This window comes from Mytilus edulis, chromosome 14 (assembly GCF_963676685.1).
Source record: "Mytilus edulis chromosome 14, xbMytEdul2.2, whole genome shotgun sequence".
NCBI lineage: Eukaryota > Metazoa > Mollusca > Bivalvia > Mytilida > Mytilidae > Mytilus > Mytilus edulis.
In genome coordinates, this window is record NC_092357.1 from 3,874,309 (window position 1) to 3,895,160 (window position 20,852).

The following is a 20,852-nucleotide window of genomic DNA, read 5'->3' on the forward strand; positions in this document are numbered from 1 at the left end:
TTTTAGAACATGAATTAATATCTTCTATATAAAATGAGCAGTATCTTTTGTGTAAACATGTACTAAATTTGACAAGTAATATTAAGCAATATAAAATTGTCTGCTTATATTCGTTTAGGTATGATATATTCATTTCATTCTTTTGATTAGTGATACATTTTTTGGAAACATATTTTCTTGGTTCAATAAATAGCACGTCTTGTTTTCTTTTTTCAGCTGCCTAACGACCTTGACACTGATAAAGGCTTGGCATGAATAAAAACAGTGATCGAATATCGTGGAATCGAACTGCTTGTAGCTGTGTTTATAGAATATGCTATAAGTGGATTTAATTTGAAAGAAACTGGATGTATTATGTGAATAGTGAAAGATAATAATATCACCTGGAATGTACTTAGCAATCGTCGAGATTATTCTATTTTTAGAATTGGAATGTATTTTCAACAAATTAGTTATCAACGGAAAATCCCTTTGCGTAGCTGATAAGTGAGACATAGTTATTGACAAATGGACATCTTTAATTAAACAATATAAAGAGAATGTCCTATGTGTAATCAAGCATTTGAACATGTAATGTTCTATAAATAGATTGTACAAAATGTGTGATATCAGAACTTTAAGTCTGATGAATATGACAATAAATAATAGATATGAATATACTGTTTTGGACTTGTATTTATATTTACATTTCTGAATTCTAATATCTTGAATTATATCAAATAAATAATCTGTATTATAATTGCTGTTATTATTTATACATGACTCAATGTGAGGCGATTTATATACAAATTCATTCTTTTTGTATCTTGTGTTACATTTAACTATTTCATATTTTCTAGTTTCATGAATATTCATCCCTGAATGTATGTAATCATTTATTACATCACACTCATTTTTTGTTTACTTGTGATAAAAATAAGCTATCTAAAATAATTATATTCAAATATTTACAATTGCTAATCATGATTGTTTATTTTGATCTTTTGGTATTACATAACTTTATCGTTTCTGGACTTAAGTTTTAGTCTTTTGTATGAGTCCAGCATCTTTATGTTTATCTTCTGTCGGGGTTGTTGCATTTCTCTTGCCTGTGTTTTTAACTTTAGGTGTATCAGTATTTTCAGATGCTTGTCCATTAAAATACTGTTCAATATTTCCTTCAGGTTTATCATTCTTTTTGTTTTTGTTGTTTCTACCCCTTCTGTTTCTACTACGGTCTCCTACAGGATCTGGTAGGTCTTTCACATTATCTCCACTTTTTTTTGCAGGTGATTTATTGCCTTGATCTAGATTTATGCTGAATGACGCCATTGAGGTTAATGGCTGAAGTATCGATTGGAATTGAGGTGCTTCATTGTCTTCAGTATCTGCATCATTGGCATCTGATTGTTCATTAGTAGCGTCCTCGTGATTGCTACTTAAATCATCTGTACAATCTGCTTGCTTATGTCCAAATTCTTACTTTGCCTTTAAACAGGCTACTATGCAAGAGTGTGGAGTATTGGAACGTCGATTCATACCTGTACGCACAAATTTAACAAATGTGAACATTTTTCCTTCAAACTCTTGGATGATGATCCATGATCAATGATTATTCTGATAGACATGTATTAAAATATTATTCATTTTTACTCACCAATTGCAATTTCCAGCTCAGCTTATATTGTACTATAGTTTCCTTCTACCATGTCAACGATTTTGTGTAAAATAAATTTGGTATTAGAAGCGCTGACACTGCCGACACACATGCGGATTGCAACAAAAATAAAGAGGGTACGGTAACGTTAAATCGTTTACGGGCGAAGAATTATTTTCCGTTTTTAATAAAACTTGTCAGATTTGATTAATTATCGTCGAAAAATGTCCCTTATGGATAGTCATTCAAATTAAACCAGCTTTATTATGCTGTATGCATGTAATATATATGTAACCTGGTCTTTAAATGTAAACATTTTCTTGATTATTTATCCTATTTGAAATATAAATTTGAATGAATTTATCAGCCTTTTTCTGCTATAATATTCAAACTTTATTTTTTAACGAAGGCTTCTGGTATTTGGTTTTTTTTACAAAAGGCTCTCGAATTATAGACACATTAAAAAATAAAGATCGAAAGTCAAACGCATGAGTCTGACAAAAATAAACGGACAATGTCATGACAATAAACGGAAAACGATAAAAGACAGAGTTATATATATATTTTTTTCCCTGCCTCAAATTTACTCAAATGCAATTTATATAAGTAACATAAAAAGATAAATGATTATGCATTCATTTACAATATTTAAAAATAGTTACGTCTGTTAAATAATTAAATAGGAAGAAGTTAGAATTCAAATTGAATATTTGTTTTATTTAAATAACATGATTAAGGGGACGTGGTAGACTTTCAGTTAAAAAAAATCGTCTTCTTTCACAGTTTTATTTTATTCTTGAAAGGGGAGCAACCCCTGATAAATAATGGGAAAGTTTCACTCGTTTTGTGTCCAAATTATTAAAATCTGAACACGACTGGACACGGTCTGACAACATCTTGACGTCAGTTTGTATCCATGGTCTGTTTTGGTCTGACACGATCTTAACGGATCTAAACAGCTCGCTAGACGATACAGTTTTAAATATCTTGACATGCCTTAACCGACTAATTTACCTAATGAGACTATCGATCCGAATGGAGACTTAACGATCTGACAAATCTTGACGTTTTCCTCTAGCGGTAAATCCAGTCAATTAAGATACGATCAGACCAAAATGACCGTTTCAGACTGAAATCGTGCTACTAGTGTTGGTATTGACGATTTTCTTATCCAAGGCATAGATTACCTTAGCCGTTTTTGGAATTTTGGATCCGCAATGCTCTTCAACTTTGTACTTGTTTGGCTTTATAAATATTTTGATATGAGCGTCACTGATGAATCTTGTGTAGACGAAACGCGCGTCTGGCGTACTAAATTATAATCCTGGTACTTTTGATAATTATTTGCCTAATTATTGATTGTTGTTCTTTGAATTGCAATTCTAGAAATACTAGCATCTTTACATCAGCTTTTTGTGATATAATTACAATGAAATGATAATAGTCTTTATACGGAGTCTTCCGAAAAAAAATTTGCTATCAGAATTCGGATTGGTGATGGAACGCGTGTATGTAATGTGTCATTTTTATATAAAGTTAATTGATACTACAACACATCTGCGATATCGCGGGTCCGTGACTGATATAAAGTCTATATCTATGTGTAAGCCCAGTAGTCAACAAACTTTTCCAATATTCTGCATTCTACAATATTTGTTATGGATGATTCTTATTTGTCACTTTTCACTAATTTTGCAACCTTACTTTACTAAAGAGTATCCACACACACACACTAGAAAGCTAATTGCGTCTAGTTTGACATCACATATGATGCTGTAAATGAATGTGTTGGTATTGACGATTTTCTTATCCCAGGCATAGATTACCTTAGCCGTTTTTGGAATTTTGGATTTTAAATGCTCTGCAACTTTGTTCTTGTTTGGCTTTATAATATTTCGATATGAGCGTCACTGATGAGTCTTATGTAGACGAAACGCGCGTCTGGCGTACTAAATTATAATCCTGGTACCTTTGATAACCAATTAGCCTGGATGTTTAGTATTATTAAAATATATCCTTTTGTTTTCTTGATATATTGTGACCTCAAATCTGGGAAAAATTTAAGTCAACACACTTGTCCATTGTTCTCTACGCTTCAGTGTTTGTTATGGAAGATACTAATTTGTCACATATCACTAATGTTGCAACCTTAAGTGATATCTTACTAAGGAGTATCCAGACCAGAAAACAAAATGTGTCTAGTAGTGTGACATGCACATATGATGAAGTTGATTTGCTTTTTGTTATTAATGATGATTCAATATAATTGTAAGTTAAACTTATAATCCACTGACCCGATCCTGTATATTGAGATCAATGCCACCATCAATCAGCAACTTTACGATTTCTGTGTATCTGTGATAAACAGCAATGTGAAGTGCAGTGTCACCAACCTGGATTGAAAAAAAAATACAATTTTAACATATTATGAAATAAAAAATATATAACTGACGTGTTGTGTATGCATCTCTTGTCTCTGTTAACAAAAAAAAACCACATATTACAGATACACGAATAGCGTATCTATGAATACAAAGTTATTGATGACAAAGCAACAGTGTTTATATTTAAAATGTTAAGTCCGACATATTATGCTTCAAACTTATTTTTTTACGCCAATTGTCGAAGCTATAGTTCCTACCTGTACAATCGTAATAACACTAAATATTGCTGTCCGTTGTGTTATTTTTTTCAAAACAATGCTAAATAATGTTTCCTTAAAGATATATAAAAATAAAGTGTCTTATAAAATAGAAGGAATAGGCACAATATAACAGGCATCGACAACTATATAAGCATGTGTACTATGTTAACAAATGAATGTGTATGTGTTTGTGTATTATTTTAGTTAACGATTAACTTTGCAGTGAAAATTAATTATGTTAATGGCGGTGTTATTGTCGCCGTCATCTTGTTCAAGTTGGTTACGAAAAGATGTTCGGTCAACGTTGACTATCGAAACATAACCAACGTCAATATGTTGTTTTGTTGCTCACTCTATACAATCGTGTTTTCTGTTATTCTATGTTAACCATATCATATAATGTGTAAAATTACAAAACAGTGCAATGTCAGTAGTTTCTCATCACATTTAAATTGTCGTTTATTGTAAGCTTCACCACTAGAACTGTTACAATTTGCCCATTTGTATTCTCGATAAAGTGTGACCACAACCTTAGGATTTTTTTTTTAAGTCAACAAACTTTTCCAATATTCTGCATTCTACAATATTTGTTATGGATGATTCTAATTTGTCACTTTTCACTAATTTTGCAACCTTACTTTACTAAAGAGTATTCACACACACACACTAGAAAGCTAATTGCGTCTAGTTTGACATCACATATGATGTTGTTAATGAATGTTTTGGTATTGACGATTTTCTTATCCAAGGCATAGATTACCTTAGCCGTATTTGGCACAACTTTTTTGGAATTTTGGATCCGCAATGCTCTTCAACTTTGTACTTGTTTGGCTTTATAAATATTTTGATATGAGCGTCACTGGTGAATCTTATGTAGACGAAACGCGCATCTGGCGTAATAAATTATCATCATCCTGGTACCTTTGATGATTATTTGCCTAATTTTTTATTGTTGCTAAACAATTGCAATCCTAGAACTACTAGCATCTTTACATCAGTTTTTTGTGATATAATTAGAATAAAATGATAATAGTCTTTATACAGAGTATTCCGAAAAAAAAAAATGCTATCGGAATTCGGATTGGTGATGGAACGCGTGGATGTAATGTGTCATTTTTATACAAAGTTAATTGATACTACAACACATCTGCGATATCGCGGGTCCGTGACTGATATAAAGTCTATATCTATGTGTAAGCCCTATTTTAGCCTGGATATTTAGTATTAGTAAAATATATCCTTTTGTTTTCTTGATATATTGTGACCTCAAATCTGGGAAAATTTTAAGTCAACACACTTGTCCATTGTTCTCTATGCTTCAGTGTTTGTTATTGAAGATACTAATTTGTCACATATCACTAATGTTGCAAGTGATATCTTACTAAGGAGTATCCAGACTAGAAAACAAAATGTGTCTAGTGTGACATGCACATATGATGAAGTTGATTTGATTTTTGTTATTATAGATGATTCAATATAATTGTAAGTTTAACTTATAATCCACTCACCCCATTCTTCGTATTGAGATCAATGCCACCAACAATCAGCAACTTGACGATATCTGTGTATCTGTGATAAACAGCAATGTGAAGTGCAGTGTAACCAACCTGGATTGAAAAAAAATAAAATTTTAACATATTATGAAATAAAAAATATATAACTGACGTGTTGTGTATGCATCTCTTGTCTCTGTTAACAAAAAAAACCCCACATATTACAGATACACGAATAGCTTTTCTATGAATACAAAGGTATTGATGACAAAGCAACAGTGTTTATATTTAAAATGTTAAGTCCGACATATTGTGCTTCAAACTTCTTTTTTTGCGCCATTGTCGAAGCTATAGTTCCTACCTGTACAATCGTAATAACACTAAATATTGCTGTCCGTTGTGTTATTTTTTCAAAACAATGCTATATAATGTTTCCCTAATGATATATAAAAATATAGTGTCTTATAAAATAGGAGGAATAGGCACGATATAACAGGCATCGAAAACTATATTAGGATGTGTACTATGAACATCTATCAAAGCTAAAGACTTATACGACTTTCCCGAATGATGACGACTATAACACAGAAGATGATGACGCCGTCGATGAAGCGTTTTCTAGAATGTCCTCCATCCGCAACACTCAGACATAACATTTAACAAACAGGGATGCGTCAAATGGTGTAACGTGTGTTTCAGTGGGAAAGCCACGGATCGGTTCTGCGCCTCCTTCAATATGACGTAACGGCCAAAAAATCAAGGGCGACAATCGCGATTTTTACATAGACGGCGACAGTATAGCCCCATCTCGGTAATTTGTTTACATCGTGTACGCGTGATTTTTCAAGAAATTTATTATTAAAGACAATTAAACTTGTGTCATTTCATCATTAAGTAGTTATATAGGTAAGTTTTACAGGTGAAGATGCTATTTTGTCTTTTCAGGAGATTTTATTTTACAAGAAACGAGCTTCTGAAAATGACAAGTGACTACGTTGTTTTGGAAGACAAAAATATGGCGGGTGTTTTCCCCTTCTGAAAATAACTGACACATTTGTATCCTAATCTATATTTGAAAATAAAATGACCAAAAATAGCATTAATGATGATGGATGTCCCCAATTATTTGCATAATTACCCATCACTCCTTGTCAAACTGCAACTGAGGCTTTGAAAAGGAAGCGCATCAATCATTCAGCGCCTTTTTCAACAGACATTCATAAATAGCAGGTTTCTAAGCTCACAAAATCCCATTATTTTTTCATCATAATTATTGATTCAAATGTAGAAAGGTCTGAACAATATTCCTTACATCATTTACATAGATCAGATCGGTATACAGCGAGATATTGACCCTTTTTCGAGGCTAAAATCCAAGCATTTTATAGACCGCATGGTAATTCAACGCCCCCGTCCTGCCATTAAATTTTAATTTTGTCAACACAAACTTTTGCTTTGTCATAATTTCATCTACATTTTAATTTCTTTATTGAGGTCGTGTGATGATAGTGTTTAGTTGTCTTGCATAGAAAAAAAGTTCAACCTGTACTAAATCATTTTTTTTTTCTTTTAAAAACTGAAATAGTTATGTGAAACCGAACCCACACAACTACCCATTGATTGTCAACAGCATTGCAATTTTGTTAAATATTGGTCCATTCTGGTAAAATATTTTTAACATATTTCAGGTTTTCCAGATTATTGACATCCTTATTGTATTCTTTGTGTTGTGTTTTATTTATGTTATTTGTTAAATTACGTTTGCAACTTTTGCATTTTAGTAACCATACTTGAATATACATGAATCCAGGGCAACATGAGAAAGTTCTTCAAGTTCATCATGTTCTAGCATTACATTTTAGAATTTAGTACCCATTTCAGTATTTCAATGAAAAGAATTATTTCATTGTTTATAGTTTAAAATGTTGTGTATTCATTTTCAGCATATATGTCACATAGCTTGTTTGTGGGTTGTATATGGCTTGGTATGATTTTAAAAATATCTAGTACAAATATAAAATAAATGTGAATACACATGTAGCAAACACAACATTTTTGTTTATATTCAGGTCCTTCATTAGGTACGCTCAGGTCCTTTATCAGAAAAGCTTACAATTATGTAGGTCCTTCATCAGGTACGCTCGGGTCCTTCGTCAGAAAAGCTTACAATTATGTAGGTCCTTCATTAGGTACGCTCAGGTCCTTCGTCAGAAAAGCTTACAATTATGTAGGTCCTTCATCAGGTACGCTCGGGTCCTTCGTCAGAAAAGCTTACAATTATGTAGGTCCTTCATTAGGTACGCTCAGGTCCTTCGTCAGAAAAGCTTACAATTATGTAGGTCCTTCATCAGGTACGCTCGGGTCCTTCGTCAGAAAAGCTTACAATTATGTAGGTCCTTCATTAGGTACGCTCAGGTCCTTTATCAGAAAAGCTTACAATTATGTAGGTCCTTCATTAGGTACGCTCGGGTCCTTCGTCAGAAAAGCTTACAATTATGTAGGTCCTTCATCAGGTACGCTCAAGTCCTTCATCAGGAACGCTCGAACTTAAACCTTACCGAGATTATTTTGATAAATTAAAAAATATGTCTAAAAAGACCGACTGTTTTAAGACACATCCTGAAAGAGAGTCTGGACCTTGCATTCACTGTGAACGTCACAATGATAGGTATATTGATCTTATCCAGAAAAAGACTGATAATTATGACTTTTTTCAGTTCATTGTTCAGATGTATAATTATTCTGAAAGAGCTTGTATTTGCAGAACATGCGAAATGAAATTTAAACGTGCATTTGCAAAAGTTACTGAGGAAAATGAAATTGGAGTTTCATCATAAAAAAAAAATTGTTCAAATATAGATGGAGCAAATGAAAGTAAAAGTCCATGTTTTCTCCATAATTTTAATTTATGCTCAGAAAAAGGTGATCACTTGACATCTATTGATCCAAATTTACTAGAAAGAAAATTTGATATAAACTTTTTAGATAAATTTCCAGACAAATGTAATGTAAATGATATTTTATGTCATGTTCATTATAATGCTTTAAGTAATTTTAAAAGAGAAATATCTCAGCATGTTGAGTGTGTCATATGTGAAAAGTCCTCCAGTAAGAGGTTTATGTCTATAGTTAAAGAGAATGTTGATATTTTCACAAAATATTTAAAATTAGAATTACAACATGACACTGATGTAGATACTAGAGAAAAAATATTTTGCTGTTCATTATGTTACAAAAATTTCAATGCATTTTGTAGGTCTGATGCTGGGGAACATTTGAAATATCAAACTTCCCAATATATGTGTGAACAAGTTCATAAATTTAAGTTTGATGAGTCTGTTAGCCAAGAAAATATAGATCTTTATACTTTTGAGCAAATTAAAGATATTGTTTTATAATCCTTTTTGAAGGAAGAATCTTTGTTGCTTCCAAATATATATGAAAAGCTCAAACAATATTTACTTATTAATATAGCGAAATTTCAATATGTTATATCTGAATCTGATCTAAAAAAAATTACAGCACAACACTAAATGGATTTTTAGAATGTTGAAAATTAGATTCAGTAAGTGTTTACAGGTTTTTGTGCCTAAAAGAAAACAGGATGGACGTTTAATATATAGAAACGGGATAAATTTTATAAATTGTTTACATAGTCTAACTGTTAAAAATAACCAGCTTACATCTGAGAAAAATGATATCAGTGAACAGTTGATAGAAAAAAATTCTACCATTATAGCTATGAAAAATAAAATTACACCAAAACATGAAATTTTGAGTGAAGCACTCCAAATATTGAGGTCTTTTGTTAAATCATATACTGCAGGTAAGACCGCAAACTCATGTTTGCCTCATATACATGCTTTTGATGCTAAGCATGAAATAAATCAGATTCCCCCAGTTCTGTGGAACTTTTTATATAGGTTGAGTGCAACTGACAAAGAGGACAAAGAATTTGTAAAAACTGTTGCATCATGGGATCATCATTATATTGAGACCCCATTTAATGTAAATAGAGCATTTCCAAGATTGTATATGTGTAGCTGTATATTTAATTGTCAAAATGCTCAGTGTGTACAACCTTTACATCTTCTCGTGACTGATATTTGTGACAAGTTCTCTAATGCCTCGTCTACATTTCTATCAATAAATGCTAGACTAGGTCTTGGAGTGTCAAAAGATTCTTTAAGAAGGTACATTACCAACAGATGTAGGCAGTTAGAACAGCAGAAAAGGTTTCTTACTTCAAACAGTTTCGTTGTAGCTAGTTTTGATAACTTAGATAAAAATCAGTGTTATTCTGTTGTTGGTGTAGGTAAATATAAGAGTGGTTTTCATGGAACAACCATACAGGCAGTAACTCCTTGTCATTCTTTACTTACTAGTATCAGCAGTTCTGAGTCTTGTGGTACTGATTTAGATGATAGTGTTGTTCCTTTGCTTGTTAATGGTATTTCATCTGAAGCTAATATTATTACATGTACTTCAGACATTAAAAGCAGTCCATGTGAGGTAGACTTAATTTCAAGTGCTGTTGCTATTGTTGATAAAGTTTCAACTTGCACAGCGTTATCTAGAGATCGTTCCTAACATGCGACTTTATTTAGTCTATTGTAAATCCAGATGATAAAATTGGACCCTCCCGATCCAGGCAGGGGAATCAATTTGAAAACTTGACTGATTCATTTTTGGATGTTAACCCTAGAGAAGCTGCCTCCTTTACTGAATTCACTGACTTGGTACATAGGTATGGGTTTACCAAATGTTTGCTACATGACAAACAGATACAGATACCTGGAATTAAAACTTTTCTTTCCATTCCATCAGAAAAAACTGAGAAGTCTGATTTTACATCTGTTGCTGTTCTAGATGATGCTGCCGACAAAAAAGAAACAGTTCTTAAGGTGCTTAACATTTTGCACGATAAATTTGAAATTGGTAAATCGTGCAAATATATTGTTGTAGTAGGGGATGGCAAACGTTATGACCATTTGATTAAGTTAAAGAGTGAGTATGGTGCAAACTTGTCCTGGGTTCTTCCATACCCATGGGATTGGCACATACTCAACAATCTATTGCCAATATTTATGAAAGTGTATTTGGATGCTGGTCTGAAACAACTTGCATCCAAATTACATCATGGCTCAACATACAGAATTTTAACTGATTGTACTAAATTTGCTGTAACCCATAGATTTTTATTACAAGTATGGGAAGCTATGTTGAGGCACCAGGTTAGTTCTTTTCTTTCAGTTTCAGATAAAATCATAGATTGTAAAACCTCTTTTGAACACATATTAGATGATATGTTTTCGTCTATGAATATAAATTCTGTTGATGACGCAAATAATTGTGATATCGATTCTTTGTGGACTCAGATATGTTCTCAGAAAATAGAGATTTTTTCAGCTTTTTCAAATGATGTCCTATCAGAATTTACAAATTGGAGATATGACCAGAGTTCCAAAAGTGACACGTTCTCTTTTTGGGATTCTTTTATTCATACTGATTTTTTGAATTATCTTGGTTTTTATATGGCTATTAGAACCAGAAACTGGGAACTGAGAAATGCATGTTTGAAACAATTGGCTTGCTTGTGTCATGCCTTTGACAAGCATAACTATTTAAGGATGATACCTTATCACCTTGCAGATTTGCAAAACTTCCCGCCTGTTGTTTTTGACTTTTTTCAAAAAGGGTGTTTCTCAGTTTCCATTTCTGGGGAAAATTATTTCTCTGTAGCTCTTGATGAAGCTCATGAGATGCAATTAATTTGAAAACAAAGAATGCTTTAAATTCATTCAGCCAGTCTTCACTGGCAACATTAACATATTATCTGCCATACAGAGCGGAAACACTTGATAATTTAAAAACCCAATTAGGGTTTAACAGAGATTCTCCCCATCATACTGAAATGACTGTCCCATATGTACAATTACAAGAGAGAAATATAAATGAATACTTTTCTCAGTTGGAGCAGTCCACATTATTTATTTCAGATGATAAAAAAAATCTTCACCATATTTTTTTGGACATTAATGCAACAGACGAACAGTCAGACAGCCTATTGAATTACAGACGGTATGGACATGAGGACCTTATAAATTATGTACAGTGTTTTTTGGTAGCTTCTTCTTCTAAAAAAGCTCCCCAAAGAAGAAGAAGAAACCTTATTACATTTTCTGCTCCCAAGGTCACTGTTACTAAACAGAAGAAGGAAATAAAAGATCACAAGACAGGTATTTCCTGCCTGAGAAAAAATTTGGCTCTTTCCAAATTTACGAACAAAGCTGTTTCAGATTTAGACCAGTTTCTGCAATTACCCAGGGCAATATGTGATGCAGATGGAATACCAAAAAAAGGTCAGAAATCTTGGGCTACTTCTGTATTTAAGAAGATGTATCCAGTATCCTTTATTTCAAGTTTACCCCCACCCCCACTTAATACTGATATAGCCTATGTAATAGATGGAATGTTTATTATTAACACCATCCCCCTGTCTGTGCATAAAACATTTTTAGATTATGCACGGTTTCTGTTTGATAAGTGGGTTGTACGACCCCACTTTCAGTTTAAGGCAACTGAGGTTCATTTGGTATTTGATCACCCAAACAGACAGGGTACCAGTCCTAAAGACATTGAAAGACCCAGAAGAGATATATCTGATCAAACTGTTGAATTTGATCAATTATCCCCTGCTACTGATTTACCCTCTAACTGGAGATCCTTTCTGTCAGTCCGTAAACAGAAAAGGCTTCTGGTAAATTTTATTTCAGAGCAGTTCCTAACATTTGCAAATCAGAAATTTTTAAATTCTGAATGCTCATTCATAACTGGTGGTGGATTTGATAACCAGTTTAAAGATCAGGCTAGACTTGCTATTTCTAATACATCTATAGAATACATGATAGCATCAGGTGACCACGAAGAGGCTGACACTAGGGTGTGGCTTCATGCAGTTAATTCCACTGCTCAAACAGTTATCAGTTATAGTCCAGACACTGATGTTTATTTCATAGGTCTCCCTCTTGTAAAAAACAGTAATAAGTCACTGTATGTACAGTTAAAAGATTCCCCATATGAAAAACTTTTTATTAATATGAATGAATTTTCTGTAGCCTTACAGAATGATATTTGTTTTCAGGGTATCCAAGATATTGAGTCATGTCTACAATTGCTGTATATATACAGTGGTTGTGACTACGTCTCATATTTTAAAGGTTTTGGAAAGAAAACCTTTTTTGATGTATTTAGGAAGCATGCTACATTTATCACTGGTACAGAAACTGCATGTTTGTTAGATTTTGATTCAGAGAGTGCACTGTTTGCATTTTATAGATTGATATCAGCAGTGTATTTTTCTAAATATTCCACTGCATTTTTGCCAGTGACTTCTGTGAAATCCTTATATGACAGTCTTCATGGTCAAAATATTCATGATAAACATGTATTATTAATATCTCAAATTAGGGAAAAAATGTGGGAAAGAGTCCTTTCAGAACAGGAAATCATGCCAAATTCTGAGGCATTGAAATTTCATTGGCTAAGATCAAGCTGGGTATTTCAGTTTTGGGCACCAGCTTCTGAAAATTTCCTTCAGCTCTCCCCTCTTTCAGATTTTGGATGGAAGGTAAGTAATAATTTACTTGAATGTATATGGGACACTGAAGGAAATTTTCAGAAAGTAGAGCAGACAGTTCAGTGGTACACGAAGGGATGTTCTTGTAAGACGGGTTGTTCCTCTAATCGCTGCAAATGCAGAAAATCTAGGTCGGATTCTAAGGATGGTTTTTGTGGTCCTGGATGTAGATGCACTAATTGTGTAAACCTGCCAGATAAGTCGGACACCTTAGATATTTCTCTCTCTGCTATGTTATCAGATGAAGTTAGTGATGTTGAGATAGATGATGATCATGATGATGATGATGATGATAATGATGGTGTTGATGACCATGCCGAAGCACATCTGTTTTCAGACCTTGATATGTTTTATCTTACATCAGAAGACTTGTAATCATGTTACATATTTGTTTCATCAAATATATTTTATAGAGAAAGGATATGGACATCCATACACGACGTAAAATCAGGATATGCCCAGTGAAAAAAAGGAAATAATGCTTTAATTGCTGTTCTTCATTTTGTTTATATTATATAGTCAAACTATACATCCAATGAATAACATCTACTACAAAAAATATTGGACACCATAACAGACAAAATAGATTGTGAACATATGATCCAACTTAAAATGAAATGAACCCTCGACTTGGTAGAGGCACAAAATTTCCATTACATTTATTGTTTTCCCTAATTTGAGATATTGAATGTTTCACCAGACTGCAGTATCTTTAGTTCCGTACAACTTTTTATATTTTCAGCTTTCAGGTCATATATTTATCAATCTTAATGACCCAAATTTTGGTCACTGAACCAATTATTGGTCACAATTTAAAAGTCAATTCTGTATCATGATATATTTATTGGCACCAATAGATAGTAGTTTTTAATTAGGATCAAACTGACGGCATATAATTATATGAACTTATATGGATTTTGTTTTGGCATTAAATTTGCAACAAATGTTATATAAGCATTAAAGACCTATAGATGTTATATTTTTTTTCAAAATTGTTTTCCTAAATGTCATCATGATAAGTTGTCCATCATTGTGGATATATGGTTTTTCAAGATGTTACAACCAGGATATGTTATTCATATTTCCATGAAATAATGATCTTTTGATTTTAATAGTCCAAATACAAATTTATGGCCGTCACAAGCACAGTTGATTTAAATTATCTGAAAGATACACGTATAGTCTCTTTGGTGACTATTCTACCCTATATAAATATTTATATATAAATACAAGTTAAGGAAGATCACAAGAATATATATTTTTTGAGACAGATTTTTTTTATAATTTGCCAAAATGAAGAATTTTTTCTATGCTCTTTTCAAAAATTCAATAAAAAGTATGGGTCACCGTGCTATTTTTCAAGCTATGAGTCGTTGAAAATTTCCAAAATTTGGTTAGTTTGTTCATGAAAAAACACGTTAGTGTGCTTAAAAAAAATCTATGAGATAGAATTTTGAAATAAATTGTGAGAAGAAAGGTTTCATAATATGTTTTAAGAAAATAAAAAGAAAACTTGGTGTCATCGAACTTGTTTTATTGCTACAAGTAAAAATAAAAAAAATCTCTATTCACCCAGTATAAATTTTGTACTAAAAGAGTTATCTCCCCCTAAATGACTCATTTGAAAAAGATGATTTTTAAACCAAAAAAATTGATATTTGTTAAAATATTTTGTATAATACAATTCATTCACAAGTTTTCTTTAAATAGAGAAAAACATTCTAACCATTGAATTGCAAATCTGTCTCCAAATTTGCAGATTTAGGCAAAAAACTAGACCAATTTTGTACTGTGATTGTACAATCCAAGATGGCGATATGCCATGAATCTACCTTAAATTTACACAAAATTGTGACCAACATAATTTACTGATCATCTTTATTTTTGATGTCACACCATTGTAACTTTGTTTTTGTTATCAAATTAATTTGAATTCCTTTATTTCATCATGATACGTTGTCCACAGGGGTGGATATGTGACTGCTCATGATGTTACAGCCAGGATACTCTATATATTCAATGAATTTATTATATTTGACAAATCCCAGTATTACTTATTATATGAACAAAAAATAGTTGATTAGTATCTGCTTAGGTTTCTTGTTATATTGAATACAGTTTTTAATTGTCTCTAGTGTATTATTGAATACATTATGATACAATTGTTAGTATTATTATGACTTTAGAATATTTCCTTATAATGGTGGTATTTACTTTATGTGAAAGTCCTTTCAGGTCAGTTGAACTCAATCTATATAAATATCTTACAGTGTTATATGTTATTATATCTATATGTAAATATTGCTTACATAAATAGAATATTATGTTTTATGAAATGATTTTTTTGTATATAATGCTTATGAAACAGGGACTGAAATTTACACACACATTACTAAAGGAGAACTTCTATTTTAAAAGTTGTTTTCTAATTGATGTGTTTAAAGCTTAAACAAAGAAGACATTCTATGTATCATATTTAGTCCCTAACAGACATCTGCAGAAAAATAGAAATAATATTGATTATATAAAACCATTAATATGAATTTATTTAGAATTCCAAAGTCCTATTCGATTGCAATTCAGCTATATTATTTATGCATTGGATCCAGGGGGGGGCAGGGGATGGAACCCCCCCTTTTTTTTTAGGTCGATCAATGCATTTGAATGGGAGCAAAATTAAAATTTCGAATTGTATACATGTACTAGCCCAGTGTTATAATGTGAAACAAATAATGGCTAAAGTTATCACATGGTCTTAATATGGTTTTCATTGTGCATGTACATATATTCATATGATTAACAGTTTGCTTTATACCAGATTTCTTTAAAAATCTGCCTGCACAACATAATTATTCATGTTATTGTTGATTTGAATTTTTCTGATTGTATATTGTGCTTTTTTCTTATATTTTAAATATTAGTCTACTTAAATTTATTTGCATTGATGCTTGGCTCAGAACTATTTTGAAATAGCATTTACCAATAGAGAAAAAGTCAATCTTAGGGATGAAAATTGAAAGGTTCAATAAGTAGGACTAAAAAAACGCAAATTATAGATAGATATAATATATATCTGATGAATCGCTTGTTGATGTTTAACGCCACTTTTTATATGTTGTGCTAGCCAGTTTTTTTTGGTTCTAGAATTAAGAATGCTCATAAAGAATCCGTCATTAGGAGTCACCCTAGTCTATCATGATAGTGCAGTTGAGCGAACCCATACAAGGAGGGTTTAAATTTGCAACCTTCATGTAGACACATGACTGCTTTGGCATCTCCACAAGTAAAGTAAGGAGTAAATCTTAACAACTGCAAATTAATTTTAAGTGACTGCATTATTGTTTGTTGGAGTTTTTGTTTTAATTTATTATTATTGTAACATTCTTACATGTTGCATTTTAGTCAACAGAATTGATCATATAATGTTACAATATGAAGTTTAACTTTGTTATTTATAAATATATATATGACATGATTTCTATAATAAAAAAAAATCAATGTGTTAAAGTGGTCAATTAAAGATCAAGTATATTTATAAATTCATAGAAAAATGTCTTTGAGTATATATGTAATATGTAGTTGTATCATGATTATGTTAAAATTCTCCTTAGACATATCATATAGTCATAAACATAGGTGATTTATTTACATCCTTAGTCTAATTTGTTTATATATATTCTATTAAAGCTTATTTACTTTTGTTTATTTACTATTACAATAAAATTTATTTTAGTTTGATAAAAATGAGGATTACAAATATATTTTAAAAAGTCTGAGTGAAATTAGAAACATTCATTTTGAAATGTGAAACTAATCATTATTGTTGGACTGCATCAAAAAGAATCAGTAGACAATTAGAATATAACTATAATTTTATTACAGTTAACTAATACTTGCTTTAATTAGAAGTTGAAAATAAATCTTATTTATGTATCTTTTATTTTTACAGATAACAATAGGAATGAAGAAGAGCTTGGAATATTTCAGTTTTGAGAATTTATGAAACAGAGGACTATTTGACAATAGATGATGTTTCACACGTAGATGATGTTTCACACATAGATGATGTTTCACACGTAGATGATGTTTCACACATAGATGATGTTTCACACAAAGATGATGTTTCACACATAGATGATGTTTCACATGTAGATGATGTTTCACACGAAGATGATGTTTCACACAGACTTTTTTACATTAATGCATCTTACATTTTTAAGATACATTTGTATATCATTATTGGAGTTTTTATTTTTTATTTAGATTCAAAGTCTTAAGTATTTTTGTTTAATTTCTAAAAGTTTATTTATTTTTATACTTATTTAAATTTTTATTTACATATGATTAATTTTACTTATTTAAATTTTTATTTACTTATGTTTCATTTTACTTATTTAAATTTTTATTTACATATGCTTCATTTTTACCTTATTTTTATATTTTTCATCCTTTAACTTATTTTTGTTTATAAATATACACACAGCTACATTTATCATTTTCAGCAGAGCCTATTTGATAAAACAAGATCAAAAGGTACCAACTTCAAGGATATAAATTCTTGAATAAATTTTTCTTGTTGACAATTACTGTAGTTGAAACAAATTTTGACAAAAAAGTCAACCTAAAATGTAAAATATACTATAAGTCATTGTTGGGGATTTTCTTCCTGCAAGGAAAGACTACTGTTTCTGTAACCGAATGCTAGTCATTATATTTTGTTTAGGGAAAGACGGTATTGCACCCTAAATACCTATAATTGTGAATGCTGGTCATTCTTTCTATGTTTTGGGGAAAGACGGTATTGCACCCTAAGTACCTATAATTGTGAATGCTGGTCATTCTGTCTATGTTTTGGTGAAAGACGGTATTGCACCCTAAGAACCCTATAATTGTGAATGCTATTCATTCTGTGTGTTAATTAATGCTAGTTATTCAGTTTGTAGTTTTTATCTTGACATTCATTTGCCAAGTACAGTGACTAAATTATCTGCAAGTTAATGGATTATGATCCATAGGACTGATTCAAAAGGACATATTAAATATGTTAAAGCTTGATAATGTAGCTGGTGTAATTTTGTTTTCTTTCATTTAAAAAAAATCCTCTTGTTTTTTAGTGTAATAAAAATTGAATCTTATGTATGCTTTAGTGTTCTATTTGGATAAACTAAGTGTTAACAAGTAATTTCTATCACCTATATCCAAACCCAAACCATCCACCAAGACCATTGTATAAATGGTAAAATAATCGGTGCAAAACAACTGTATCCAATGTTTATAGATATAGGAAGATGTTGTATGAGTGCCAATGAGACAACTCTCCATTCAAATAACAATTTATAAAAGTAAACCATTATAGGTCCAGGTACGGCCTTCAACACGGAGCCTTCTTATCTATATACAAAAAAAAACCACAGGAAACATGTACAAATTACATAATCAAACGACAACTACTGTACATCAAATTTCTGACTAAGGACAGGTGCAAACATTTGCAGTGGGATGTAGCCCGATTGATTTTTCAATTTGTTTTACATTGACAATCTATTAACATTAATGGTTATTTCATGTTTCATCACAAGTTGGGGATTTGCATGGTCAAGTTTCAATGTATTACTGATATATAGGTGGATGTTATTAAAGGACAATTAACTGTAAGTTGAAAACTTGGATAAAACCATCACAAAAAAAAACATCGATGACATTCACATGACAATCATGCGTCTACTTTACAACATGGATCACACGACTCTAAGCAACATAAACCGCACAAAAATAAAGGTGATCTCAGGTGCTCTGAATGAGAAAGTTGATCCTGCTCAACATGTAGTATTAAGAATTATATGCCCAAGTGTTCTTTTCCCACATGGGATCACATGATTTGTGTAAAACCTTGGTTTTTTAATACTATAAATTCAAAAAGTATTGTGTGCATTTTTCTTCCTGTCTTTGAATAATGACCTAAAATGAAAGATTCACTGTATTTTAATCAAATTGATATAAGCTATCAGAATATAAGTTCTTTTTGATGGGATATTCATCCAGTCACATTATTGCATTAATAAAAACTTCACAATAATTTTGAATTTACAGTACCTAAAATGTCCACTGTGAAAGACTTGTAGAAAGAATAGTATGAAATAAGAGGTGTGTGGGGTTTAACACTAATTTCAATAACATAAAACAGAACCACCAAGATCAGTGAGACATATACATAGCATCTTCGAGTTTGATCTTACAAGCAACTTGGCCTTTGTTTTTTTTTCCACTTTTAGTCATATACATGTATTAACATGAACAGAGACTTATGGGACAGTGTTCTTGGCTTTAAGTATTCCTGCTGATTGATTTTCAGTAGTTACACATGGCTTATATATACAGCCATAAAATGAATGATTTAGTTTCCAACAAGTTTCTTGATAAGGATAGGCACATATTAACAAATGTGGGAGTGTAACCTTTCCACAAGTCTGGTACAGCAGATTTCTTTAAACAAGAACGGACTCTAAAAAATCAAGTGAAAAGGGATTGACTCATCGGTTGGTTCCTCAAGACACAGTGCCAGGCTATATATTTGTTGATCTCGGTATAAATTAATACTAACAACTCAGGAGTTGTGAACATATGGCTAAAAATTTCCCAAGTTGTGAAATAAGAACAATAAGACCAATTTAATATTTGGGAATCTTATAAGGCTGGATCAATTCTTTTATTTTATATTTATGTATACAACACAACTACCCTAAAGATTTTCCTGGCTTGCATGTATATATCTTGTTTTAGTCCGTTGTGTAGAGATGTAGAGATTAACTTTTCATCTGGCATGTGTTTAATGGTTTTCCTTGAAAGTAGGAAAAAGGGTGAGGGGAGCACCAGTCTACTGCTATCTGTGAAACACTAAACTAGTCTCAGTGTAGTACCTAACATATGTTACATACTGCATAATGATTACATATCAAAAACAAATAATCGATTTTGAGAGTCTGAGCAACAAGGACAGATCAACAAAAGACGAAACAATTCATTCAATCTTTCACCATTTTCTACTAAGATATGTTTAAATTCGAGAAAAACATTATCCTATTGCATTGTTCTTATCATTTGTGTTGTTTGAAACGGGTAATTGGTAGTTCTAGTGCTTCATTTTGCGATGAAATAACTCAAAAAATGCCTGAAAAATGTCGTTTTTTACCCCCCCCCCCTTTTCAAGCGTTAATTATGTAAACAAGACAAATAGTGACGGGAAGTTCTTGGTATTGTCATGTGCCTTTATCTATCTAGGTCACATGTATTTATATCTCAACCAGTGAAAAGCTTTAGGATGCAATTGTGTCAGATATTTCTAGACGGGGGAATTACCCGCGGTTTTTTGGAAGTCAAAGGAGGTCGAAACCTTTTTTGTCATATTTCAATAAAGAAACAATTATTTTAATGATTTTTTTT

The 20,852-nt window shown here is 31.6% G+C and overlaps 1 protein-coding gene across 1 annotated transcript; it reads right to left on the minus strand.

Annotated features, from left to right (window-relative positions):
- Window positions 1–1,014: 1,014 nt before the first annotated feature.
- LOC139503396 (uncharacterized) lies at window positions 1,015–9,507 on the minus strand. The gene is made up of 4 exons (XM_071293171.1): window positions 9,457–9,507; window positions 5,789–5,887; window positions 3,931–4,029; window positions 1,015–1,443 (listed from the first exon to the last, which is right to left on the minus strand). The coding sequence occupies exons 1-4, from the start codon at window positions 9,505–9,507 to the stop codon at window positions 1,015–1,017; spliced, it is 678 nt and encodes a 225-aa protein (XP_071149272.1).
- Between the last annotated feature and the right edge of the window lie 11,345 nt (window positions 9,508–20,852).

What these genes read in the sequence shown, in the direction of transcription:
- LOC139503396 (XM_071293171.1), bottom strand. Translation starts at nt 9,507, where the DNA reads ATGGTAGAATTTTTTTCTATCAACTGTTCACTGATATCATTTTTCTCA. An exon ending in TGATATCATTTTTCTCAGAT is followed by an intron (nt 5,888 to 9,456) that starts GTAAGCTGGTTA and finishes TTTTCAATCCAG; the next exon opens with GTTGGTTACACTGCACTTCA. An exon ending in ATCTCAATATACAGGATCGG is followed by an intron (nt 1,444 to 3,930) that starts GTCAGTGGATTA and finishes TTTGGACATAAG; the next exon opens with CAAGCAGATTGTACAGATGA.